General features: G+C 42.7%; 1 protein-coding gene across 2 annotated transcripts; it reads right to left on the bottom strand.

The window, feature by feature from the left end:
- Nucleotides 1-6930: 6930 nt before the first annotated feature.
- On the bottom strand, nt 6931-20278 carry PTGER2 (prostaglandin E receptor 2). 2 transcript variants are annotated; one of them, XR_008618770.1, is made up of 3 exons: nt 19338-20278; nt 9527-9942; nt 6931-7081 (listed from the first exon to the last, which is right to left on the bottom strand). XR_008618770.1 is itself a non-coding variant. In XM_055088804.1 (2 exons), the coding sequence occupies exons 1-2, from the start codon at nt 20178-20180 to the stop codon at nt 9721-9723; spliced, it is 1065 nt and encodes a 354-aa protein (XP_054944779.1). In that variant the 5' UTR covers nt 20181-20278; the 3' UTR covers nt 9483-9720. The 2 variants fall into 2 exon arrangements, 1 of the variants encoding a protein (XP_054944779.1); XM_055088804.1 differs by lacking the exon at nt 6931-7081 and having other exon boundaries at nt 9483-9942.
- Nucleotides 20279-26925: the final 6647 nt, after the last annotated feature.

Genomic DNA, 26925 nt, shown 5'->3' with positions numbered 1-26925 from the left:
TATTTCCCTCCAAAATAACTCATGTAAACTTAAATAACTGTTCATAACTGCAAATGTGTGTAGTTTCTTTTTTTTTCTAATGGGAACATGATGATAGGTATATAAATTCTTTAAGCCAAACCATTAGCATCATACTAGTGCTTAGCCTTGACTTGTTGGTGAACAGGTTGGAAAGGTTAAGATAACAGCTCTTATAAAGAGCAACTTTATGGACCACAGCATTCACCAGCCAGTAAGACAGCTATCATTAACATTCAGTATCATTAGTATTAGTTCTTGTTTTCATTTCCTTGATAATTACTCACAGCTCCAAAACAGAATATAGGAGGAAAAATGAATCGAGTGATAGAAATTAGATTCTGCTTTTAGTTTACCCTTGTTAATGTCTCCCTATGTACAACAAATATGACATTTTTTTTTCTTCCCCTTGCACAGTGTGCCTGCTGTTTTATTTTTTAAATGTTGAAACCATTATAAGCTCACAGAAACACTGGAAGTAGAGTACACATAACTTTTTTCCCTTAAATTATTTGAGATTAGGTTTCAGAGGTTATGCATCATCACTTGCTGAATACTTCGGTGTGTGTCTCCAAAGACATTCTCTTTCCATTGGAACCACATACGTATCCTCTTATGGCCCCTCACTCTTTGAGCGCTTCCTTTTTTCTTGTACAATAAGATGTCCCTGGGTCATCTCACACTTTCTCTGCCCCAGGTCTGGAATCGGACATTTCTCCAAGGAGCCCTGGTTCCTTCTAGAGGAAAGTGGCATTTAGAAATCAAGACCCATCTGCTAGGTGTGCTCATTGCCATGGGGCAAGGAAACCCAGTTTGTATATGTACATTTATATATATATACCTATAACATACCGGACAGTATCCTAGGTACTGCAAATATGGTGGTGATAAAGAATGACAAGGTCCATGGCCCGTGGAGTTTTCATTCCAGTGGAATATAGTCAGAAATAGAGGTCCGTTACAGATCTCCATTTCTGTGGGATCAGTAGAATGATCCCTGGGCTTGAGATCAGAAAATGGTTTAATTTTTTTTTTTTTTTTACTTTCCCTTTAAAGCTATGTGATTTTGAATTAGTTGCTTAACTTTGACATCTGTTTTGTCATCTGAAAAAATGGGGACAATATCTACCTTACTGCGTTATTCTGAAGATTAAATGAATATACATAAACACTCAGTACATAGCATTGAATAATTTTCAAAATATCCGAAGAATAATATACTGAATAAATTTTTAAAATAGAAGAAGACCCTGAAATCTGTAAGATACAATTGCAAGTGTATGGGACATCTGGCCGCCACTGTAAGATACTATAACGTTAGACGTCAAAACAAAACAGACAACAATCTCTCCCTCCTGGACCTCAGATTCTAGTGCAAGGACACAGATCATGAATGTTATAAATATGTCAACTTTGAGGTATGTTTAAGGTCACTCACGTTGGAACGTGACAGAGTGTGGGAAAGGGAAGGGGGTGTGTAAGGTGGGGGGGACTTTTAGGAAGGGGGTCAGTGAAGGCCTCACTGAGAAGGCGTCACTGGAGTAACATTTTGAAGGAGGTGAGGAAGTGAAGAAGTGAGCCGTGGCTGACTGGGGGAAGAGCATTTATTCCAGGTAGAGACAACAGTCAGGGCAATGACCCTGAAATGGGAGCCTGCTGGTGTGCACCAGGCACAGTACGTGGGCTGGGTGGCTGGAGTTAGGAGCAGGGCGGAGAGGTGGGGGAGGGACCTCAGGAGTAGGGACGCATCGTGCAGGTGGAAGATCTCATCCATCAGATGTCTGTATTCCAAAATCCCAGTTTCACCATTCTTAATGATCTTTTCGGGGTGTTGGTTTAAAAAACAGTGATCAAGGACTTCCCTGGTAGCACAGTGGTTAAGAATCAGCCTGCCAATGCAGGGCACACAGGTTCGATCCCTGGTCCGGGAAGATCCCACATGCTGCAGAGCAACTAAGCCCGTGTGCCACAACTACTGAGCCTGCGCGCCTAGAGCCCGTGCTCTGCAACAAGAGAAGCCACCGCAATGAGAAGCCCGTGCACTGCAACGAAGAGTAGCCCCCGCTTGCTGCAACCAGAGAAAGCCCACGCGCAGCAACGAAGACCCAACGCAAGCAAAAATAAATAAATAAATAAATTTATGTTTAAAAAAATGTGATCGGGTTTTTTTCCCCATGTGTTTTGTCTCTTAATCCAAAATTCCTATTATGAAGCATTTTAAATAGTATTTAAATAGCATTTTAACATGCTCGAGTAAGATAAACTAAAGGCAAGACATTATTTTTAAAAGGTTTTAATACTGATAACACAAGGTAATTGTGCTTCCTCGCTTAGTATTTCTTTGCAGCCCCTGTGGTTCACCATAACTTAATTGAGAACACAGAAGAAATTCGTAGAAGGTAGACAGGAATCTGACTCTCCCCACCTTCCTTAGTTTTCCAAACTGGCGTGTCACAAGAAAATGTGAACATCTGAGCTAGTGTTTCCTCTCAGAAGTGGGCGTCTGACTCGCTAATCACCATAATAGGTAGTAAAGAGAAGGAGGATCTCTAGTTTACAGTTAAGCTTGCTCTGCTTTTGTCGGAACACCTACTCACACCAGAAAGATTTATTTTTACAGGTCAAAGAGTAGTACACCACAGTACTCAGCCTGGCGTGTTTTGGTTATTGTGTCTTTCATTTTACAAATAACATGAGGACATTTACTTTTAAAAGCATAAAAAGTTAATGTTGAGTTTTTAAAGGTGTATGGCTTTTGGCTTGTTCCTCTGAGCTCTTAATGTGGACATGTTGAGTTTTTAAAAAATTAATTAATTAATTAATTAATGGCTGTGTTGGGTCTTTGTTTTTGTGCGAGGGCTTTCTCTAGTGGCAAGTGGGGGCCACTCTTCATCGCGGTGTGCGGGCCTCTCACTATCGCGGCCGCTCTTGTTGCGGAGCACAGGCTCCAGACGCGCAGGCTCAGTAGTTGTGGCTCACGGGCCTAGTTGCTCCGCGGCATGTGGGATCTTCCCAGACCAGGGCTCGAACCCGTGTCCCCTGCATTGGCAGGCAGATTCTCAACCACTGCGCCACCAGGGAAACCATGTCGAGTTTTTTAAGAGCTGAAAGATAATCTCAGCTATGTCTTCCAAGGTTTAATTGTGCAGCTGTTGAATTTTTGAATGTTTAATTTATCATGACAGATCAGGCACACTCTTAGGGCTGAGGTGAGCATTGGTCAGTTAATTCTAGCAAAAATATCATTTGATAACTAAAAGTAGTGAGTCCCGTTTTCAAGGAAAAAATTATTCTTTGGGGTCCAGCACTGGCACCTAGTTCCACATCATCTCAAGGTCCAAGTTGTTAACACAACAGACCAGGCTTGACTGATAAGTTCGAAGCTCCCCATCACTAGTCTACAGATTCAACCCAAGAACTCACAGGCTAATGACTAATGAGAAACCAAATGACTGTGTGGTCTCAGGTCATCTCCACAGCCATAACCATAACGGTATCTTATGAGGATGTCCTTAGTGAGCAACTCACTTCCCTCCTGCATGCCCACTTTTCCTCTCTGTAAAGTAGAAAGCTGGTGCTTCTTTCATTTGTTGAACGATATAAAGGTATAACCCAGTTGCTCACAGAGCTTTGTAATCTCAGGTTACATTAATGGAAAGATAATGTCCAGATCAAGCCAGCAACTGACACATCAGCACTAAGTCCTGGAAAGACCGGTTTAGAATTATTTCTTGATGGTTGGTTCTGGCCCAACATATTAAGACAGACATTGGTAACTTGGATAAGATCTGGAAGAGGGCACCAAAATGGTGGGGTGTCACATAAGGGACAGTTGAAGAAAGCAGGAAAGTTTTGCCTAGAGAAGTCTGGGGTGCTTCTACACCTAGAACTCTACATTCTACCTAGGACTCTGGGTCCTCTACATTGTCCCATTGTACCAATTTTCATTGCATTCTCTGAAATACAAACTCATCCCACATACTTATTATTGTCTTCATTCTTAACAGTTGCCCAGAGTTAATAAATAGATGCCACGACCCCAGCTCCATGACCGGCACTAAGAATGAGCAATCTGAGTCAGACGTGTGTGAAGAGGTCAGAGGGGCCATTGAACCAGGCATCTGAGAAAGTACTAATCCCTAACCTTATTTGCATTTACCGCATCCAGGCACTGTGCTGAATGTCCTGTATGAACTTACTCATTTAATCCTCAAAATAATTACAATAATTACAGAGGTGGATAATTTTATTATCTTTATAGATGAGGAAACTGAAAGTCAGAGAGGTTAAATAACTTGTATGAGAACACCACCGGCAGTGTCACACATCTTTAATATCCTCTGGATAAATCTAGAGTTCGCTGAAAGGGGAAAGTTTGAGAGTGTGCATCAATGATGATAGGACCCAGTAGAAGGGGAAAAAGGGTTAGTCTGCAAGGAAAAGTATGCTCCAGAAAGGGATAAAGGGAGGAGACTAAAAAGGGAGTAAAGACAAATCCTGTGGTAGCAGTAAGGGCAACACGGACAGATGGCCTTAGGAGCCTTGCTTTGTCCAATCTTTTTCCATTTTGTTAAAATTTGCTTTTTCTTGATATTTTTACCAGCATTTTAAACTATGCAGAATTGCTGAATTGCTATATGTACTCTCTCTACAATAGCTGTGTAGATGCATCCCAGCTTATGTTAAGTTTGGGGATATGGCCTACCCTCAGCACTAAATGATATTTTTCTAGATTTTTCTCACTCCTGTGGTCCTTCTTAAAAGTAAGCTTCGGTTGATTGCTAGACCAGTATACGTGACTATCACCCTTTCTTCTGCTTAGGAAGAGCTATTACACTGTACTGCTGTGGGCAGGGAAAGCAGAAAGATGCTTCGGTGGGATCTCCTTTCTCTCCTCCAATCATATAAACTGCCTCCAGGGTTGGATAAATGTAAATGCTGAGCCTCAAGGGAACAGGGTCTAGGATAAATATTTTGGTAAGGGAATCTATAGTATTTTATCCCTTTCCATACATGTGGGGCTGATGTTTATTCCCCAAGCTTGCTAGAGGATATCTATTTGGAGTAGAAGGCAGAAAGAAAGGCTGCCCATTCTGGGTTTTCAGTTTTTGTGTTGGTGTAATTTTATTTTTTAAAATTTTTATTGGAGTATAGTTGCTTTACGATGTTGTGTTAGTTTCTGCTGCACAGCAAAGTGAATCAGCTATACATATACATATATCCCCCTTTTTTTGGGATTTCCTTCCCATTTAGGTCACCACAGAGCTGCTGGTATAATTTTAAAAAGGAAAACATATTTTTAATCTCCTTATGCTGGATATTCTTCATCTGCCCCTCTAAGTTTACTCTCCACCTGTACTGTGGTCTTCATGGACTGCATTACCCAGGCTCCCCTTACTCTCTGGATTATAGTTGGGTTTGGCCAACGGGAGGAACAGGCAGAAGAGCAGGAAGATCTTCCGGGAAGGTAGTCCCTTCCCCCACTTCCTGTGGTTCGGCAGCAGCTATGCTTCCCTACTTAAGGCCATAACTTCTGTTGGGTGGGACACAGCTTTCACGGCTCCTCCCTTGTCCCTTCAGGCCTGGGAGTGGTAACAGCTTCCAAGGGCTCCTCCACCATCCCTTGTTGATTCCCTTAACCCTGCCCTTCCCTCTGTAAATATTCCTTTCAGTCAACAGTCCTCAATTACCCTTTTCAATGTGCCAGCTCTTTCTGCTGGAATCATCACTGATCTGTTTGACTCGGCATATTTTAAAAAATGAAACACACAGATCACAGAATTAAACCACCCAAACTGACCTTTAATTGTACATACATTTTATAGGAAATACAAAAATATAATTCAAGAAAATTTACTTACAATAAAAATCATAAAACCTACCAGAAAATAAAGTAACTTTCTGAAATAAAAATTAATGCCCAATACATGGCCTTGTTCCCATGTACAAATTAGACTATAGCTTCTGTGAATTGCTAAAATGACATTTATTTCCATAGTGTGTATTTCAGGTGATCAAATGCTTTGTAAATTAAAAAGAAATCAGTGATAATGCTGTTAGTATAATGATTATAGGTATGTTTTAAACGTGCAATCAGAGAGGAATTCCAATGGAGTTGTGTTTCATAAAGGCAGAAGATGGTCATCATGAGTAGGTATTGCAAGTTCACACGTATTAAATTTGCAGGGAAGACTGTTTTTCTGTGAATGACTCAAGTAGGGGCTTTTCCCAAATTCAGAAAACCATTATTTTTGGCTTAAACCATTAGATTTGGCTAAGTGAAGTAAAAAAAAAAAAAAAAAAACCTCATCTTAAGTGTGAGCTAATTGTCTTCCCCTGCCTTTCAAAGTCATCGAATTCTAAACTTGAATATGTTGTTTTTTCCTTGGTTCAAAGCAGAGCTGACATTACAATAGCAAGAGGGCAATCTGTCTTTCAAAGTGCACTGATGTGAGCCGGCAGGGGCACCAACAGTTGAATTGAATTACACTGAGAAAGTAGTGTTGTGGATCGGATTTTCCCTCCACCTGCCCAGGGCTCACAGCCTCTGCCAGCATGGCAGTTTTGGGTTGGTGCTGTTTCTAGAGCCTTGCTCTGGCTTTAGGTTGTCATCGGTCCAGACCACTTTGAGATTCAAGTCTTTTGGAGGCTTTCTATAGTTTCTAAGCAAACTCAGGCCCCATCAGGATCTTTGGAGATTCAAGGCCACAGTTTAGTACCAGAGTTTCCCAGTTTTCTCTTGGGAAAGATGACCTGGGGCCACAGTGAACCATCCAGGAAATTCAGCTCAGGATAGACTGCTTTGGCCATCCCATTTCTGGACACCTAAAGTTAGGGCTGGCATTCTGAGTTGAATATCCACTATAGTTTCCTTCTCGCTTTTCATTCCACTGACTGTCAGGGGCAAAGAATAAAATCTAGGTCTTTTTTCATCACAATTCAGTTCTCTGATATACCAGGCTAAATTCTGTGTTTTTTATTTTACTTGAAAATGAGTCAGTAAACTTAAACAGGTACGTCCGATGTGATGTGATTTTTAAAAATATTTAAAAATTTTTAGGGGCTTCCCTGGTGGCGCAGTGGTTGCGCGTCCGCCTGCCGATGCAGGGGAGCCGGGTTCGCGCCCCGGTCTGGGAGGATCCCGCGTGCCGCGGGGCGGCTGGGCCCGTGAGCCATGGCCGCTGAGCCTGCGCGTCCAGAGCCTGTGCCCCGCAACGGGAGAGGCCACAGCAGGGGGAGGCCCGCATACCACAAAAAAAAAAAAAAAAAAAAAAAAAAATTTAAAAATTTTAAAAAATATTTACATATCCAATATAAGTAATTTTTTCTATTACCTTGAAATTTCCATTAATAGTAAGTGGTTTACTATTACATAGGATTTTAACTTTCGATTCCTTCTATGTAAATATCAGTGCAGATGAAATAACAGGATTTAGTCATTTAACACAGTGCAAGGAACAGGAGTATACTAGGGATCAAAGCTCTGGAAATCTATCAGTTCTTAATGGCTTAAACTCATATTTTGGGATCACAGCGTGAAAATTTTGTTCCCACTAGTGATATTATGTCCAAGTTTGTGTTTTTAAGTTCTCAGGCATTATTCGAGGATTTTGGGGGGTGGTGAGGTACGGTGAATGATTGTACTTAACATTTTCATTTGGAGGGGAAAAAAGTCATCTGATAAAGGAAATTAATCTTCCAGATTCAAAGTAACTTCAGAATTTTATGTTTAGGAATTACCCATGAGCCTAGTTAATCCTATTTAGAACAATTTCTTAACTCCAGACTATTTGGTGGACAGGGAAGATTTATTTACATGTCCAGATTTTAGCTAAGTTAAACTTTGCCTGGTTTGTTTAAATTAGTAGGAAAGCAAACCATTCATTTATTCTTTTTAAAATAAGGGATGATTTGACATAGATTGTGTCAAAATACACTGATTTCTAGATAGGTCTGGAATCACTCCTAAGTGATCATCTAGTCTGATAACTACTTATAGGAAATAGTTTTGCGTAAGCAACTCAATGAGACTAACATTCTTTTTTGGTTTTTTACTACAACTATGCTGTAATAACACTCACTGCAAAAAAATAAGGTGTCCGCTATTTCAAAGATGATGCTATAAGGGAAAAAGAATCCTCTAATACCAAGTACTGTATTGAATATTTCAAACTCTAATCTGTAATGCAACCACACTTTAAAAACCTGCCAAATTAAATGAAAATTTTCCACTTTTATCTCATTTTAAAAATTATTATTATCTACACTAATTATAAATTGTTTTTGGGGGGGAATTCATCACATACTATCCCATTTTCAATCTTTTGTTTTATGGTTTATTTTTGTAACGTTTCAGATGAGTTTACACTGTAACTAAGATATGATTAAACAGTGCAAATTCACTGAAATATTTTATGCCGCGTTTACGTAATGACAAACCTTTAGATTTAGAAACATATTAAGATATGACTCACTGTTACATGATTTCCTATACAGTAGGAGTCAAGCCATATTTCCCAGATGAATTTTGCTACAATACAACCATCCTATAAAGTAGATGTTAGTTATGGCCTCAACATCAGCATTAAAAGAGTTCCAGTGTATCTGAAGAACTGACCAGATTTTTCAGTTTTTAATCCTAATATTTGGCTTGAGACATAGCCACATATACCATTCCCTGGAAATAGAATGAAGAGTATTAATCAGAGTTACCTCTCTTAATAGTCTACTATTTACTGTTGAGAGGAAAATTCCTAGCCTTTTTGGTTACTATTAGCACGGCAGACATTGTAAAATAAATAACCTGACACTCTGACACACAGCTTCTTGTGGATGGTGAAAAAGCTGACATTAACGAGCTGAGCCTACTCAGTAATACTGAGTAATACTGTCGTAAAAAGAGAGTACTCCCACATACACAAACATACAGTACTAAGTACCTATGGTTTTCAGACTCATTGCCCAAGGAAAGGACAATCACAAGACATCAGGTTTGGTTGCTTGCACATATCCACTTCCTAGAGAATATGTAAGAAGTTTTATCTGGTCTGACTGTACACTGTGTGTTTATAATGGTACTAGCCTAGAAGATTAAAATAGAAAACACAGTAACTAGGGTTTTAGACAAGTTACAAAACTACATGCTTTCTCATTCAACAGGAAAGCTTAAATCAAAAGGCACTGGATCTTAAATGCAATTTGTTGTTCCTCTAAAGGCCATGGAACATGTTCTTTGAGGGTAGGTTTTTTTTTTGTTTTTTTTTTTTTGTTTTTTTTTTTTTTTTTTTAGTACGCGGGCCTCTCACCGCTGCGGCCTCTCCCGTCACGGAGCACAGGCTCCGGACGCGCAGGCTCAGCGGCCATGGCTCACGGGTCCAGCCGCTCCGCGGCACGCGGGATCCTCCCGGACCGGGGCACGAACCCGCGTCCCCCGCATCGGCAGGCGGACTCCCAACCACTGCGCCACCAGGGAAGCCCTGAGGGTAGGTTTTATAGATCCTTCCGATACCTTCCACGAAGTGCCTTGTCAGCATGTCTGTAGCCCAAACCACTGCTGAAATGTTTGTTTACTCTGTTTTATTAGGGTAGCTTCATTGTATTTGTAAACTAACTTTTTTCCATTTCTCCAAGGAACCATTTCAAAATGATCTTCCAGATGCTGGCTAACTAAGCACTTCTTAACTACCATCCTCAAAGGTCAGCCTATTTACTGGCATTTGACTGTGTAGAACAGGAAGTTTGTGTTGCATCTTGTGTTCTTAATGAAACCCGACAACAGAGGACTGAACGCATTAGTCTCAGAACAGGAGGCCTCAGGATGGCAAAGACCCAAGGGTCAATTATTGAATTAATTGATAAAAATCTAAGAGCTTGGAGGTCCCACTTTTCTTTCCGGGAAGAGGTTTCATTCATATATGCAAAAATCTGTAAGAAGCAAAAGGGGAAAAGGATGTTAGTTTTACACTGTAACAGTGGACAGGCTTAGACCATATTCAATTTCTTAAGATTGAAAAGCAAAACGTGTTTTGTGTGTGGTTGTAGTGGTGAGAAAGAGGTAGCAAAATCTCACTCCTCTCGCGCATGTTTATGTCTTACAGACACTCTGAAACATAAGTATTGTCTCTTTCTGACAGATGAGGAAGTGAGTTAATAACAACATGTTGCATTTACTTCCAAAAACGGAATCTGGCTTCATTACAACAATTCAGTGAGAGGGCACACAACAGAGCCTGTGTTCTGGCCATTGGGCTGCCTGGGTTTGAATCCTGGCTCCACAGATAGCTTTGGGACCATAAGTAAGAAAACTAACCTCTTTGTGCCTTCATTTCTGCATCTTTAAAATGGGTGATAACGATAACAATACCTATTCTTGGGGTTGTTGGCAGGATGACAGGAAATCATCCGGGTCAGCTACTGAAAACTGCTCACTTAATAAGTGCTCCCCCAAAGTTATTCTTTATTATCTCCATTTTACCAGTGAGGACACCACGGTGCAGAGAAGGTGAGGGACTTGCCCAAGTTCCCAGGCCTGGTTAGTGGCCGACTCAGGACACAAATTCCAAGTCCCTTGACACCAGAGCAGCGCTCATCGTGTGCTACATCCAGGTCGCCTATGTTAGACCAAAGGTCTTCCGAACAAAGTCCTAAACACCGGAAAGCTGACACATCTTTACGCATTGGCCAATGTCCTCAAAGCGGTATAACAGCTCTCATCCGATTTCTTAGATATTTAGGGAACAACACAACTTTTTGGTCAGATTGCAGAGAATGGACCAGTACATGCTTGATAAAGATCAAACATTTCCACATGGCTTACAGAAAAGAGAAACATGTAAATCACACCTAGTCGTTTGAAACCAGTTGTTTATAGAGCTCCTGGGACTTTCTTACCAAAGGCAGCTGGTGAGTTAGAGAGCTATTCCTTCTTTTCTACACTCTCCCTTGCCAGAAGAAGGAATGGTTTGTTTCCTTTTTCCCCCACTACTTACTCTGCAGGCATCTGGCAACTGGATATACAAAGCAAATTGCAGGCAGGGAGAAGAGTAGTCATCTTTGGGTTGCTTATGTTTGGACAATATCAGGAAGGTTTGGCAGCCATAGGTGTTTATGCCAGAGAATATTGGCTTAAGGGAATGGAGAAAAGACTTGGCAGATGAGTAAAGGAAAAAAAGAAAGAAAGAACTCATGGTGGATGTCCGTGAGTATACAGAGAAGAGGAAAGTTAGGTGGGGATATGCAAGGGAGCAATACTTTTCTTGTCAGCTAAACTATTTTGGATGAGAAATTGATAGCACTTATATGGTGTATTTAAGGAGCGATTTTGAAGTTTAGGAATTCAGGATAACAGTGTACACAAAACCGAGAGATTAAAATATATTAGTCACCACACACACACTCACACACACACACACACTCGCACACTCACACACACACACACACATAAAACTGAGCATTGTTGTAGAAAAAGTCTGTAGCTGAGTTTAGATCTAATTTTGCCAAAGAATATAATACTGGATTGTCTAGTGGGCCATGTAGAGAGGGCTCAGCCTCTAGTGTCACGGGTCACACATGAAGATGAGTCAGGTTTTCAGTGGCAAATAACCCAAACCATAGTTCCTGATCTCTTCAGAGTGTGACAGACCAATGAGGAGTGAAAAATGGTTTCAGAGGATGAAGCAATTCTGTACTATTTGTTTCCTTTCCTGTTCATCCACTATGCTGAGTAATTTTTAGAAATGCTTAAAATTTGCATTTTAGGAGGTGGCCAATATGTTGTAGAAGATAATTTCCTCTTCTACGCTTGGAAAAGGGTCATACTTCAGAGAACCTTGAAGTTCTTGATGTAAGTTTTGTCTTCTCCTACCTCTCCATTTTTTTCCCTTTGGTTCTTGGCTTTTGCCTAGAGTTCACCATTTTCGATCTTGTGGACCCTGAGCTTTTTCTTTTTAATTTAAATTATACATAGCATAGAATTTACCATTTTAACCATTTTCAAGTGTCATTAAGTACATTCACATTGCTGTGCAACTGTACTGTTTGTATTTTTATTTTCTGTATATTATGATGTTTTGACATCATAAAAACTTTCTGGCTGGAGAGAGACTGCCCCTTCCAGGGCTAGCCAATTCTTAGAGATAGCCAAGGGCTCACCCAGGAGCAATCGTCTTGTATGCAAACTAACCAATGCAGAGCTCCGCTGTGTGGCTCTTTACCCCTAGGAGGGAGGCAGCTATAACCATTCCAAGGCCTGGTACGGGCTGACTAGGGCCTACTCTATAGCTTAGAGCCTGTCGAAATGCTTCAAAATAGCCAGTCCTAAACTGTTTACCCTACTCTGCCTTGCCTTTCCCTCAGAAACTCCAGTAAAGTCCGTGGCCCAGGCTCTCCCCAGCTCCCGCTCCTTTTTCCTCGTGACCTGCACTGGTAGTTCCTCATGTGGCCCTGCACGTTACACAGTGCTTCCTGTTTTGCAGACCTGTGAGTTTGATAAACTGTGTTTCCTGGAGCATCTCCTGTCTCCTCTTGTGGCTGCACTTGACTGACCATCATATAAAAAGAACAGGGAACAGCAACCATCACCACCATCCACCTCCAGAACTTTTTACATCTTCCTAAACTGAAACTCTGTACCCATTAAACACTAACTCCTCATCCCTCTCTCCCTCCAGCTGATCCTGGATTTTAATTAAAGGCTGACACAATGGATAGAAGTCAATTAATTAATAATGTTTCGGTGATATTCTGGACTTCAGCTTCAGAGGCTGGTAAAATTTATACATGCTTTTGTACATACTACAAATCAATCTGCTATGAGAAAAATACCAAGGACTAATGTAAACCAGCCTAGTGAATTTTAATTCCTTAGGACAGACTCTCTCTATAGGGCTTTGCGAAGAATACAGAGCTTGTTGTGATACCGGGAAAGCGGCACAGGGGAAAATTAGTATTCTTTTGTCTTCCATAGAATCCTTGCCACCTCCATGGAAAACTTTATCTTGGCATGACCTGGCACCGTTTCTTTCAGCTACTTTCCTACCTTTAATGTGACTACATAGTGGGTTCAGAATTTTAGAGTAAATGAGAAATTTATTTGGCTGTGCACTGAAATCACCTGTGGATAATTAAAAATATTCTGATGGAAAAAAAAATTAAAAATAAAGAAATAAAAATACTCTGATAGCTTGCTCCCTCTCTCAGACTCTGATTTAATTAGCCTGGGCTGTAACCCAGGTGTCGGGCTTTTAAACCCCCCAGGTGATCCTAATATGCAGGCAAAGTTGAGACCCACTGCTTTAGACCCTTACCCCCAAATTGAAATAGTTTAAAATTATTCATTTATCACATTTAAAAACAAAAGACCCACTTAGGCCTGGCCAATCAAATAAATGACATGGAGCTTCCAGAATTCAGTTCCTGGTCATTAATATACAATGATTTTCCTTTGGAAACTGAATCCTATGGAAAGAGTAGCTAATATTTACTGAATACCTGTATGCCAGGCATGGTGCTAAGCAATTTGTGTCTTGTTGTGTTTAATCTTTATACAAATCTGTAAAGTGTTATTACTCCCATTTTAGTAAGGAGGAGAGCAAGGCTCAGACAATTAGTTATCCTGTCCCAAATCACACCACAGGTAAGTAGGGAAGCCATGCAATCATAGCAGCAGGACCCAGACTTTCCTCTTAGCCACTACACACTCTGCCACCATCTATATAAAAAGCTTATGATGTAAAGTCTCACATGAAATTCACCACTGACTGATTATGGGTTTGCAGGAGACTTTTTTCCAAATGTGTCACAAAGATTTATGGGTATTACTGCTCCTGTTTATAGATTTTAAAACCATGGCTATATCTAAGTAGCTACTTGGTTTTCTTTGGGTCTTTTCTTTCTTCCATGCTTTCCACAGCTAGATGGCAGGCAGTGATGATCACCTTGACCAAGGGTGTAGACATAACGCACCACTTCTCTTTAGGGAAAAGGACCATAGTTCTTGCTGTCTAAATTTTTTAAACTCAGTGTAATTATGTCATTATTTACAACCACAATTTCATAATATCAAATGGCAAAGGAAAAGGTGTCAAGTGAAAACACTCATATAGAAGAACTTTCTCTTAAAAGGTAAGGTGTGTTAAAACTCTTTCTTTCAACAATCCCCAAACACATCATTGATGATGTATGAATGATAAAGGGCCTTCCAGTAGTACATGGATATTAACTCAAAATATCACCAGGCAAAGTTTGTTTTGATTATGCATAGAGATTTCTGAATTTCTCTTTCATCCCTACTAGAATTGTGATACTGTGCGTGTATGTAATTGACAAATTTCAAATCAGTTTTACAACCCCCCGATTCATGTTACATTTTGCATAAAGAGTACCAGGAATGAATGGAAAACTCCAGTACTGTTTACTTGAGTTTGTTCTGTATTTCAAAGATCAGACTTCCACTAATCAGAGTAACCTAGAAATTATAGCCCTAAAGAATTTCTAAAGATGAAGACATTTTAGAATGAGTCAATGGTTCACTCTTGAAATTTTAGAACTGAATAAAATGCATAAGCACTTTATCCTAATGGCATGGGGAAAACAGTTTAAAATGACCAGAAGTTATTCACAATTATTAGTAAAGTAGTGAGAAAATGGCTAGATATGGGTTGGAAATTAAGAGACAAACAGTATCTGAGTCAAGAATGGAGGTCTGATGTATTTCCTGTGTCCTGTTTCATTTCAGGAAGAATGTTTCTATTTATCACTGTGAAATGATGACAATATCTGATTAACATGAGGAATGTATTAATTTACACAGTATTCCTTTAGTGCATAAACAGTTTGGAATATGTTGTTGGTCCTATGCATGACTTTATATTGGATCGCCAAAATAATGCTTTTTTAAAAAATCAGTTATATCTTATGTGTACCAACAGAAAATTTTATGTGAGGGGTAATCTGATTATTTCTTAATTTAGAACAGCATTTACACTAGCCGATCTCCTAAAATCTCAGACTCAGCCTTTTAATGCATAGGTCAGTGCAGAAGAAAAAGGAAACTGTACCCTTGGCCGCAGCTCAGGCCCCATCTGATACAGAGAAAAAGGTCTTTGCCATTGTATTTTTAAAGCTAAAAGTTGAAATTAAGAGACAAAGTGGGCCAGATATTTATAACATCTTCACAATTCTCTTATAAATCTTGGATTAATCTTCTCATATGTTACCCCTGAAATGAGTACTTTCCGACAGTATTGTGATTAAAAGCACAGGCTCTGTGCTTAAGCTGCCTGGCTTTGAATCCTGGCTCCAGCACTCACTCACTAGCTGTGGGACCCAGGGTAAGTTATTTGCCTCATTTGTAAAATGGGAGTAAAAATGCTACCTATTTGACAGATTGTTGTGAAGATAATGGATTAATGTATGTAAAAATTAGCACTCAAGAATGTTAGCCATTCAGGACAGAAATAAAGACAAACGTGGAGAACGGACTTGAGGACACGGGGCGGGGGAAGGGTAAGCTGGGACGAAGTGAGAAAGTGGCATGGAAATATATACACTACCAAACGTAGGGTGGATAGCTAGTGGGAAGCAGCCGCATAGCACAGGGAGATCAGCTCGGTGCTTTGTGACCACCTAGAGGCGTGGGATAGGGCGGGTGGGAGGGAGACGCAAGAGGGAGGAGATATGGGGATATTTGTATATGTACAGCTGATTCAGTTTGTTATAAAGCAGAAACTAACACCCCATTGTAAAGCAATTATACTCCAATAAAGTTGTTTAAAAAAATGTTAGCCATTCTGATGTTGATAATAATGACATTTGAAGTTGAACTTGACTTCATTACAGCGTGCTGGGCATTTAACATTTTGAGTTTCAATTCCCAAACTTTGAAAGTCCTAGACTGGCATTCTTGGAGGAAGCAGTAATTGTAACCTGCCCACACCTTGGGACAATGGCTGACATTCGTTAGCAGTTCAGGTTTACTCAATTCCCCACTCCCCTCTTTTCATTCCTGGAGTGCTGATTAGGCTGCTGTCCCACTGGGTACACAGCTGTGAGCTCTCCTTGCTGGGCCAGTGGCATGGCCCACTTTGAGGGCCACAGAAAGCAGTTCTGTTATCCCGAGTTAGAAAGAGGCAGAGACAGGGTAGATTGCTAGTATTTTCTGGGACACAGGAAGAAAATTAGTTGGAATAGTTCATTAATAATTATTTTACATTGATACATTTTGCCTCGATAATATTTTAGATATACTGGGTTAAATAAAATATATTAATAATTAATTTCATCTGTTTCTTTTTACTTTTTGTCATGTGGCTACAAGAAAATTTGAAATTCCATATGTGGCTTGCATTTGTGGTTCATACTGTATTTCTGTTGGGCTGCGTGTGCTATTTTAGAAGAACAGGAGAATTTCTGAAGGCAACCAGAAGCCCTTGCCTTTTCTATCAGAGCCCGGGTTAGGATATGTGGAAATGATTCCTGCCTTGGGCGGGAGATTGGTGTAGGCCATTTCTGACCACAATTTTAGTGTGGGCCAAGTAGAATAAAAGGACATGGGGGAAAAGCACCCCCCAGGGACACATGCCAAGCATTCTGAAATAGCAGAATGTAATGCACCATTCAGTAACTTTGAGTTTTGAATTGTCAGATAAGCCTTCCAAGAAGTAACTAAATTCTGGATAGTGTAGCATTTCATAATGCTTAAAGTGCTGTGCAAATGAAAGATACTAACAAGTATCAATAATCTAGTGATAAAATAAAATTAGTCAATGGTCAAAGTAAATTTCCCTATTGAGAGATGTCTTGATACTTCTCATTTAGGGTACAGTTCAAATATCTGTTTTGCACCTACGGGGTTATCTGTAGTTCATCTGGAAAATGTGTCATGTTAGCCCCAAGGCAAGAAGTCAGCGTGGCCAACATTCTAGATTACATTAACACTAGGCATTTTTCCCGCTCTTTGTCTGGGACTCTTTGCCATGCATACATGCAGAAGAGACCCTAGATAATATCTGCTGATACTGTCAATGCCAAGGGGAGTGGCTTGAAGGAGCTAAAGCCCCCTCATAATCTTCATCTGGCCCCCCAAAGCCGTAAACAGGCACTCAAATAAAAACTCAGCTTCAAAGCAAACATCCTACGTCCCCACCCTTTCTAACCAGACTTCTGGTTCTTCCATTTGGCACCTCTGGAGTTGCCCCTGGCTTAATAGTAAATGAAACGAGTGTGTGTGTGCGTGTGTGTGTATCTGAAAATCAACATATGGCAATGATGGAATTCTCATGACAAAAGGCAAATTTACTTGAAAACAGGGGAACCTATTGAAAATCACTGCCTTTATTTAAAAAAATAGTTTATGCTGCGGGTCAGTCATGATCAAGGGGGGAGACCTTTTCCTCCTGCTCTCCTCCTCAAAGGGAAGAAAGGGAATAACAATCCTTTTCACAAGTGTGTGGTCACCTCTGAGCCTGTTCCCAAGGTATTTAGGTAGCTGAGGGTGGAAGGTGTTTTTATACGTACACACAAATGATAGATAAAACTCTAAGAACTGACATCCTGATTCCCACCAGTCCAAAACAGGTACCCCCCAATTCAGAAATGGTTTATGTCTCTCATGTTAAATTCTAAGTTGTTTAGTGGAACTTGAAATGCTTTCTCTCACAGATACATGAATGTTCTGCATCCTAGTCCCAACCCCCAAAAGTTAATTTAGCTCCTAATGTAGTTCTAGCAGTAAAACAAAACAAACTTGTGGAAGCCATGTAGGTTTCTACCTCACAGCACTTCTGTTGCAAACTCCTCAGCTCGGGGAATGGGAGATGCAGCCTCCCACACCCTACTTCATTTTATAAAAGGGCATCTTTTACATACTCCATCTCATTCCTCTCAAAGTGTAACTTATTGATTCAGAGCAGCTTCTACCCTGACAGAAGATGGGGCAGAAGTGTAAGGACAGTGGGGACGAGGGAGAACATAGGTAAGAAAGGGAGTGAATTTGTGTGTGTGGGAGGGTCATATCTAGGCTTTTAGGATCCTGTGTCCTCTCCCACCCCTATGGATGAGTTTATGAAGATAATCAAAAGCAGTGAGGGAGTCGGGAAGTAGGATAAAGTTACTTCTTCAGCTTCTACAGGTCACACTGGCCAATGGCAGCATCGTTTATCTTTTTCTTTTCTCCAAGACTGTGTCAGGTGAGAGTCACTGCCAACTGTTTATTCCCTGTAAGGTCAGTCTCGTGCTTCTGAAGATTAGGAAGCGGAGCTGCTAAAACTGAGCTCTCATTTCTCTGTAAGAAGCCAGCACATGCTCGGATACATCCCAGGCTCTGCTACCCACATTACGCCTTAGGAGGCTCAAACTCACAGCATCATGGAACTAACCACTGATGTTGCCCCCAACCAGGGCAGCACCCAGCCCAGAACCTAGGCAAGGGGTTCCTCCAAGCAAGCAGCCTTTCCTCTAATTATCATTATGAACATATTATGAATGTTCATGGCAACAAAGAGTTATAATCCCAATATGTAGTTTGGGAAATCTGTAAACTAGGTTTTGTTGAACTTTTAAGACGATGAATGCTCTGGACTTCTGGCAGCATGGACCCTTCTCACCTGGGACCATTCTCAATGTCAGCTGGAATGCTATGGGTTGAGTATTACATTTTGCTCTGGGAGAGATAGAAGGCAGAACCTGGAGAACCAGCACCAGTGGATGGGGGGGCACCGGGGGGGGGGGCAAACTACAGCTCAGGGAAGTCAGGTTGTAACTGAACTATCCAGAGGTGGAAGGGGCTGCTTCTTCGTCAGGGACGAAGCCAGACCGGCCTTGTACAGCGGCTTCGAGCTCTAGGGTGGCAGTCTGCGCCGGCTTAGTGGAGAGCCAAGACTCCCTTTCAGGGGGACGGGGGGGGGGGGGGGCGGGGGGGGGGGGCAAACTACAGCTCAGGGAAGTCAGGTTGTAACTGAACTATCCAGAGGTGGAAGGGGCTGCTTCTTCGTCAGGGACGAAGCCAGACCGGCCTTGTACAGCGGCTTCGAGCTCTAGGGTGGCAGTCTGCGCCGGCTTAGTGGAGAGCCAAGACTCCCTTTCAGGGGGACTGTGTTGCTAAATGAGAAGCACTAGCATAGCGATGCCCGTTTGCTGGGGTTAGGGAAGTAGGAAGTGGGGCAAAGGTGAGAAGTGAGAGGGGAAGGCTATAGACCCTTCACAAATGAGGCCATAATTTTACAAGTTGCAAAAGGTGTGTGCTGGTGGAAAGTGTGGGAGTGAGAGGGGAGAGTGTGAGAAGGCTGCCCAGTTCCTCTGTGGAAATGAAGGGAGCGACTTACCGTGAAAGGCAAGGAGCAGACAGCGAAGGTGATGGTCATGATAGCCAGGAGGATGAGATGGTCCGTCTCCTCCGCCATGGATACCCTTTCCCCTTTCCTGTGGCTGCCAGGGCCGCCCCGGCTGCTGCCCAGGGAGGGCCCGGAGCGGCTCCTCCTGCCGCGGCGATGCATGTGGATGAGGTTGAGGAAGACACTGAAGTTGCAGGCGAGCACCGCGATGATGAGTAGGAGCAGCAAGGTGGCATAAAGCCGCAGGTACGTGGTCTGCTCATGCGCGATGAAGCACCAGGTCCCAGGGCAGTACTGGGTGTACGGCCGGTGGTCCAGCAGCGGCAGGGAGCAGAAGAGCAGGGAGACTGTGTAGATGGCGGGCAGCACAGCCAGGCCACCCCGGCATGTGACCCAGCGCTGGTAGAAGTAGGGGTGTCCGAGGGCCAGGTAGCGCTCCAGGGCCATGGCGAACAGCATGAGCATGGTGGCCAGGCTGAAGAAGGTCATGGAGAAGGCAAAGTAGGTGCACACGCGCCTCTGGGGCTCCAGGGCCACCAGGGTCTGGTTCCGCGCATACGAAGCCAGCACCACAGGGCTGATGAGGCAGGTCCCGAGCAGATCGGTGAACACCAACTCTGTCACCAGCACGTGGAACAGCGAGATGGAGTTCCCGCGGACGGCGCTGCGCCCCGAGTCCCCCAGCCAGCGGCGCACCAGCAGCGCCAGCGCGATGAGGTTCCCCAGCACCCCGGCCGAGAACATCACGGAGCTGATGGCTGGGCTTTCGCCGGAGGGGAGCCACTGTCGAGTATCGCAGTTCTCTGGCCGGGAGTCATTGGAGGTATTGCCCATGGTGGGGCGCCGGAAGAAGAGCTGCGTCCTCCTCTCCCGCCGGCCTGCACCTGGCTAGAGGAGGGTCTGAGAGCCGGAGTGCTCCGAGACACCCAGGGAAAGGGGAGTGACCGAAATCCAGAGCCCCCTGCCGGCCCCCAGCGCGCAGAGAGGGCGGGCTCGGCCCGGGTCTCCCAAGGCTCGCGGAGAAGCCGCTCTGCTGCCGCATCCATACGGCGCTCCACGCTCCTCCGCCGGCCCGCGCCCAGGGAGCCGCCGCCGCCGACTCTTCCGTGTCTCCCGGGGGGTGGCGGCCGTCCCAGAGCGAGAGCCCGCGAGCCGCCGGGAGGGGGGCGCGTCACACTGCAAGTCTCTCCAGGAGCGCGGGGGCGGAGTGCGCGCTGGGCGAGGCGCGAGCTTGTGCGCTGGGAGCAGCGGTCCTCGTTCTCCGCTCGACTTGCTGGATGCCCGCAGGCTGCCTGACCGCCGCTGGGAAGAGTTTAGCCCTGGCAGAGTGCGCGGCACTGGCGGGGTCTGCACAGGATTCACAGAAGGCGGGCAACGCTGGGGAGAGCTAAGCGACTCACTCAACAGTAGAGAAGTTAGGAGGACCCAGTTCCGTGAGACGTGAAAAAGAAGGGAACAACAGACACCAAAGACGGCTTGCAGTAAGACCAATATGTAATTTTCCTTTTCTTTTTAAAAGCATTTTCAGGAAAACATGCCAAGAAGGCGGGACCAGAGTTAGGAGGAAGTGAAAAGCAAGCCTGTGCATTCAAGGAACCAAAACACGCTCACACCAAGCTGCCTGTTGCACTGTCGTTTTGGTTCGGTTCCCAGCATTTCGCCTTTTCTTATGTCAACACCATAACGGATAACCACTTGTTTAAGCAACCATTAAAAAAAAAAAAAAAAAAAAGAAAAGAAATGTTCCTTGTGATTGTGTAGAATTGTGTTTGTGGGCACAGCTTGAAACCACTGCACATTGTTCTCTACTGAAGCTCAGCCGCGAAAGAAAATGTTCAGCCATACATTTTTTTCATGTTCAGTTAACCGTTCAGGACCCATCTGGAAAGAACCGTTCCTGGTAAAGTTGAATTGGTAAGTGGCCAGTTTCAGAGACTGGAGCTGACAAAAATGGTTTCTTACTACCCACTGTCACATATGCAGAGTCACGAAAATGGGCTGATGTTTAAAACAAAAAACCCAGTTTGACAGACAACATAGGTAATTATATTTTGTAAGGAAGGTCATACTCACTTGGGGAAGGATCTGCAAAGGGAACTGGAAAGGGGGTGTGGGAAGTCAACCTCTGAGAGTAAAGGAAAGATTGCCTGCTGAAGAGCACCCCTTCCTGCAGCCTGCTTGCAGTCTATGACTATTTTAGCTCACTTTGATGATTCTGGCTTGGGAATTAGGTTGGGGATGGGATTCCCAACAGCGCAAGCTCACAGGGGGTTTATTTTCCTCATGTAAGAATGTCAGTGATGGCAGGTTGGTGTACCTCCAGGACTCTTTCCTCCGGCCTGCCGTTCCTAGCATGCTGGCTTTCTGTCTACATTCTGTTCCCCACTGGTCAGCAGGATTCAACCAGAGAAACAGAACCACGTCATCACAGAAGTTCTATTGGACAGGGCTGCTTTGGACCTTACATGTTGGTGGGAGAAGGTGGGGGAGTCTATGAAAGGCTGTTTGCTGCCTCTGGTTCTAGTGTTGAACCTGAAATCACCATAGATCAGCCAGAGGCAGTCAGGATAGAAAGCTGGACATGGATGAGAGCAAGAACAGACTTAGAACTTGTGGGGACAAACCGGAATTCGCGAACAACCGTAATCTTCAAAGACAGACTGCACCTGTGTGTGTCTCTCATTACTTCCAACTTTGATGATGCAGATATACTGCAGGAGAAGCTGGCACCCTTCATGGAGCTGCACATGCACTTGGCTTAGGACCTGGAGAAGCTGAAGATCTGGCAGGAGCTGGGTGCTGCTTCATGCCAGCAAGGGGAGCCAGCAGATCAGCTACAATGTGCTAGAATTACCACCACACCTGGAGCCCTGCACTGTCCTTCAGAGTGTGAAAACCATGGCCACTGCGTCACTGTTGCCTTCCAGAGCTCATGCAACACTGAAACCATGCAAGATTCTGGAAAATAGATCCTGCTTAGCTGAGTTGACATAGTACAAAGTCACCACACTGCCCCACAGGTCCAGGTGTCAAGTCGGTTGAATATGCTTCAGCCCAGAAATAGTGTTATAGAAATATACTGCCTCAAGGAGACATAATCTGACAAGTACACAAAGATGTTACACATACACAGAGAAGGCAGAAATAATGTTCATCATTGCAAGAATCTAGAACTAAATGTCCTACCATTGAGGACTGGTTTAATAAATTTTGGTACACCTATATAACACAGTATACAGTCATTAAAAAGGAAGATGAGTATCTATATTTACTGATAATGATCTCTAACACTTGAGTTAAAAGTGTGTATATTATTCCATTCATAAATAAAATTATATGCATAAGTATTTGCACAGAGCAGCATCTAGAAGGATGTTCAGCAAAAAATTAATGGTAATTTCTCTGGTAGTACTTTATTCTTTATGTCATTCTGTCTTGGTGGATTTTTCTACAAGTATGTATTATCTTTATATCAGGAAATGCAAGGAAGCTGCCTTTTACTTAGAAAAGAATTAATCATTGGTGGACTCTTTTCTACTTGGTAGAAGGCAGGGGGTTAAATGCTAATGTTTTCAGTTCTCTTCCAGTTCTACTCCTTAATGAGTGGGAAGGTCTAGTTGGTTTCTTGAGACTGATCAAGAAGACTGGAGATGCTGTCCTTACAGTTTCACAAGGCTTTTGCAACTGTCCTTATTTGAAGATTGGAAATCATCACACATTAGGGACCATTTCTAATGAGATGGTGCCCTGCCCCATTTGAAGTGATTGCTTTACAACAGACTCTTGGTATGTGTTAGTGTTGTTGCTTAACTCAGTTCTGACACTATCATCACCAGGTGGTAAAAGTGGTAGCAAAAAGTCAACCAAAGGGTCAAAAACAAACAAAAAAAGCAGTCAATAGAAACTAACTTCAAGATCTGTTAACAACACTACAGGAAATTGTGAGTGGGCAGGTAGAGAATCTTAGTAAAGAAATGGAAACTATAAAAAAGAACTAAAGGGAAATTCTAAAACTAAAACTTTCAGCAGCTTGCAGTTGGCAGAATAAAGGGTGAACTTGAAGACTAAAATCACATCTGGTCACCTTTCGTTTCATGTCATCATGACTTTTGTGCTCCTGGGAAATATTCTTATTTTTCCATACCACATAAGGCTTAGAGAACTCTCGTTTCCTGCTGCTTGCCCTGTTTCTACCCAAGAAGTGAAACATGGGTTTCCTATGCTCTCAGATCCCTCAAACCTCCCTGAGATTTGGGGATACAGAGCAACCTTATCTAGGAAACCCCTGTGTTAACATCTCAGCTCTCCCAGTTCTCTTAAACTTCACCATCCCTCCTTCACAGACTGTGGAACTACTGGGGGAGAAGTGGTGAAACTTTGCTCTTCCTCATCTCCTCTGATCTGGTCTTATCATTTAAAAGTCATAAGCTAAGAATTGATGCCTGTGCCATCATCAAAAAATCTACAAACAATAAATGCTGGAGAGGGTGTGGAGAAAACGGAATGTAAATTGATACAGCCACTATGGAGAAGAGTATGGAGGTTCCTTAAACTAAAAATAGAACTATCATATGACTCAGCAATCCCACTACTGGGCATATAACCTGAGAAAACCATAATTCAAAAAGAGTCATGTACCACAATGTTCATTGCAGCACTATTTACAATAGCCAGGACATGGAAGGCAATCTAAGTGTCCATGAACAGATGAATGGATAAAGAAGATGTGGCACATATATACAATGGAATATTATTCAGTCATAAAAGGAAATGAAATTGAGTTATTTGTAGTGAGGTGGATGGACCTAGAGTCTTACAGAATGAAGTAAGTCAGAAAGAGAAATACCATATGCTAACACATATATATGGAATCTAAAAAAAAAAAAATGCTTCTGAAGAACCTAGGGGCAGGACAGGAATAAAGACGCAGACGTAGAGAATGGACTTGAGGACACGGGGAGGGGGAAGGGTAAGCTGGGATGAAGTGAGACAGTAGCATTTACATATATACACTACCAAATGTAAAATCGACAGCTAGTGGGAAGCAGCCGCATAGCACAGGGAGATCAGCTCGGTGCTTTGTGACCACCTAGAGGGGTAGGATAGGGAGGGTGGGAGACACAAGAGGGAAGAGATATGGGGATATGTGTATATGTATAACTGATTCACTTTGTTATAAAGCAGAAACTAACACACCATTGTAAAGCAATTATACTCCAATAAAGATGTTAAAAAAGAATTGATGCCTATGTTCTGCTATATTGTCCTTTCTCTGAGGCAGTCAGCATAGAGTGCCCTAGCTACTGCTAAAAACCAGGGAGAAAGGTCTGGAGTATCAGGAAGTACTGGGCACAAACAAACAAACAAACAAACAAACAAAAACCCATAAGTTAATATGGTTCTCTTCTCCTCAGACAGGAAATAACAGAAAGGTAAATCCACAGCACGGCTTATTAGCACAACGGCTTAGATCAAAAGAGTCACTCCAATAATGTTAGGAAGGCAAATTACCTGTGATCCTAATTTCCTTTCTAAGATTGACAGAGGAAAAAGAGACTAATATAATCATGACATGCTCTTTTACCAAAAAGCTTTGTGTCTAAGAACAGAACCAACTGTAAAGTGGAAAAGCACATATAACACAAAAGTAAGGCTATGGTTATTCAACTTCTTTGTATAAAGTAACAACTTATTATAGAAATTTTGGAAAATCGAAGAAAAAAAGTCACCTATGAGTGTATCCATCAAAAATGGCCACTATTAATATTCTGTTGTGGGATTGGTTCAAGATGGCAGAGTAGAAGGACATGCTCTCACTCCCTCTTGTGAGAACACCGGAATCACAACTAACTGCGGAACAGTCATCGACAGGAAGACACTGGAACTCACCAAAATGGATACCCCACATCCAAAGACAAAGGAGAAGCCACAGTGAGACGGTAGGAGGGGGCAATCACAATAAAATCAAATCCCATAACTGCTGGGTAGGTGGCTCACAGACTGGAGAACACTTATACCACAAAAGTCCACGCACTGGAGTGAAGGTTCTGAGCCCCACGTCAGGCTTCCCAACCTGGGGGTCTGGCAACAGGAGGAGGAATTCCTAGAGAATCAGACTTTGAAGCCTAGCGGGATTTGATTACAGGACTTTGACAGGACTGGGGGAAACAGAGACTCTACTCTTGGAGGGCACACACAAAGTAGTGTATGCATCAGGACCCGGGGGAAGGAGCAGGGACCCCATAGGAGACTGAACCAGAGCTACCAGCTAGTGTTGGAGGGTCTCCAGCAGAGGCAGGGGGTGGCTGTGTCTCACTGTGGCAACAAGGACCCTGGCAGCAGAAGTTCTGGGAAGTACTCCTTGGCGATAGCCCTCCAGAGTCCACCATTAGTGCCACCAAAGAGCCGAGGTAGGCACCAGTGTTGGGTCACCTCAGGCCAAATAACCAACAGGGAGGGAATCCAGCCCCACCCATAAGCAGACAAGCAGATTAAAGATTTACTGAGCTCTGCCCACCAGAGCAACAGCCAGCTCTTTCCACCACAAGTTCCTCCCATCACAAAACTTGCATAGGCCTCTTAGATAGCCTCATCCACCAGAGAGCAGACATCAGAAGCAAGAACTACAATCCTGCAGCTTGCAGAACAAAAACCACATTCACAGAAATATAGACAAGATGAAAAGGCAGAGGGCAATGTACCACATGAAGGAACAAGATAAAACCCCAGAAAGACAACTAAACGAAGTGGAGACAGGCAACCTTCCAGAAAAAGAATTCAGAATAATGATAGTGAAGATGATCCAGGACCCCGGAAAAAGAATGGAGGCAAATATCGAGAAGATGCAAGAAATATTTAACAAAGATCTAGAAGAATTAAAGAACAAACAAACAGAGATGAACAATACAATAACTGTAATGAAAACTACACTTGAAGGAATTAATACCAGAATAACTGAGGCAGAAGAATGGATAAGTGACGTGGAAGACAAAATGGTGGAATTCACTGCTGTGGAACAGAATAAAGAAAAAAGAATGAAAAGAAATGAAGACAGCCTAAGACCTCTGGGACAACACTAAACGCAACAACATTCACATTATAGGGGTCCCAGAGGAGAAGAGAGAGAGAAAGGACCCGAGAAAATATCTGAAGAGATTATAGTCAAAAATTTCCCTAACATGGGAAAGGAAATAGCCACTCAAGTCCAGGAAGCGCAGCGAGTTCCATACAGGATAAACCCAAGGAGAAACTTGCCAAGACACTTAGTAATCAAATGGGCAAAAATTAAAGACAAAGAAAAATTATTGAAAGCAGCAAGGCAAAAATGACAACATACAAGGAAACTCCCATAAGGTTACCAGCTGATTTCTCAGCAGAAGCTCTACAAGCCAGAAGGGAGTGGCATGATATACTTAAAGTGATGAAGGGAAGAACCTAGAGCCAAAATTACTCTACCAGGCAAGGATCTCATTCAGATTCAATGGAGAAATCAAAAGCTATACAGACAAGCAAAAGCTAAGAGAATTCAGCACCACCAAAGCAGCTCTACAACAAATGCTAAAGGAACTTCTCTAAGTGG

This window comes from Physeter macrocephalus, chromosome 11 (assembly GCF_002837175.3).
Source record: "Physeter macrocephalus isolate SW-GA chromosome 11, ASM283717v5, whole genome shotgun sequence".
In the NCBI taxonomy this organism is placed as follows: domain Eukaryota; kingdom Metazoa; phylum Chordata; class Mammalia; order Artiodactyla; family Physeteridae; genus Physeter; species Physeter macrocephalus.
This window is presented reverse-complemented; position numbering and strand designations above follow the sequence as displayed.

Excerpts from the sequence above, each read along its gene's own strand:
- PTGER2 (XM_055088804.1), bottom strand. The coding sequence starts at position 20,180 with ATGGGCAATACCTCCAATGACTCCCGGCCAGAGAACTGCGATACTCGA. Across the intron at positions 9,943-19,337 it reads TCTGCTCCTTGCCTTTCACG|ATTTTTGCATATATGAATGA; the intron begins GTAAGTCGCTCC and ends TGCTTCTTACAG.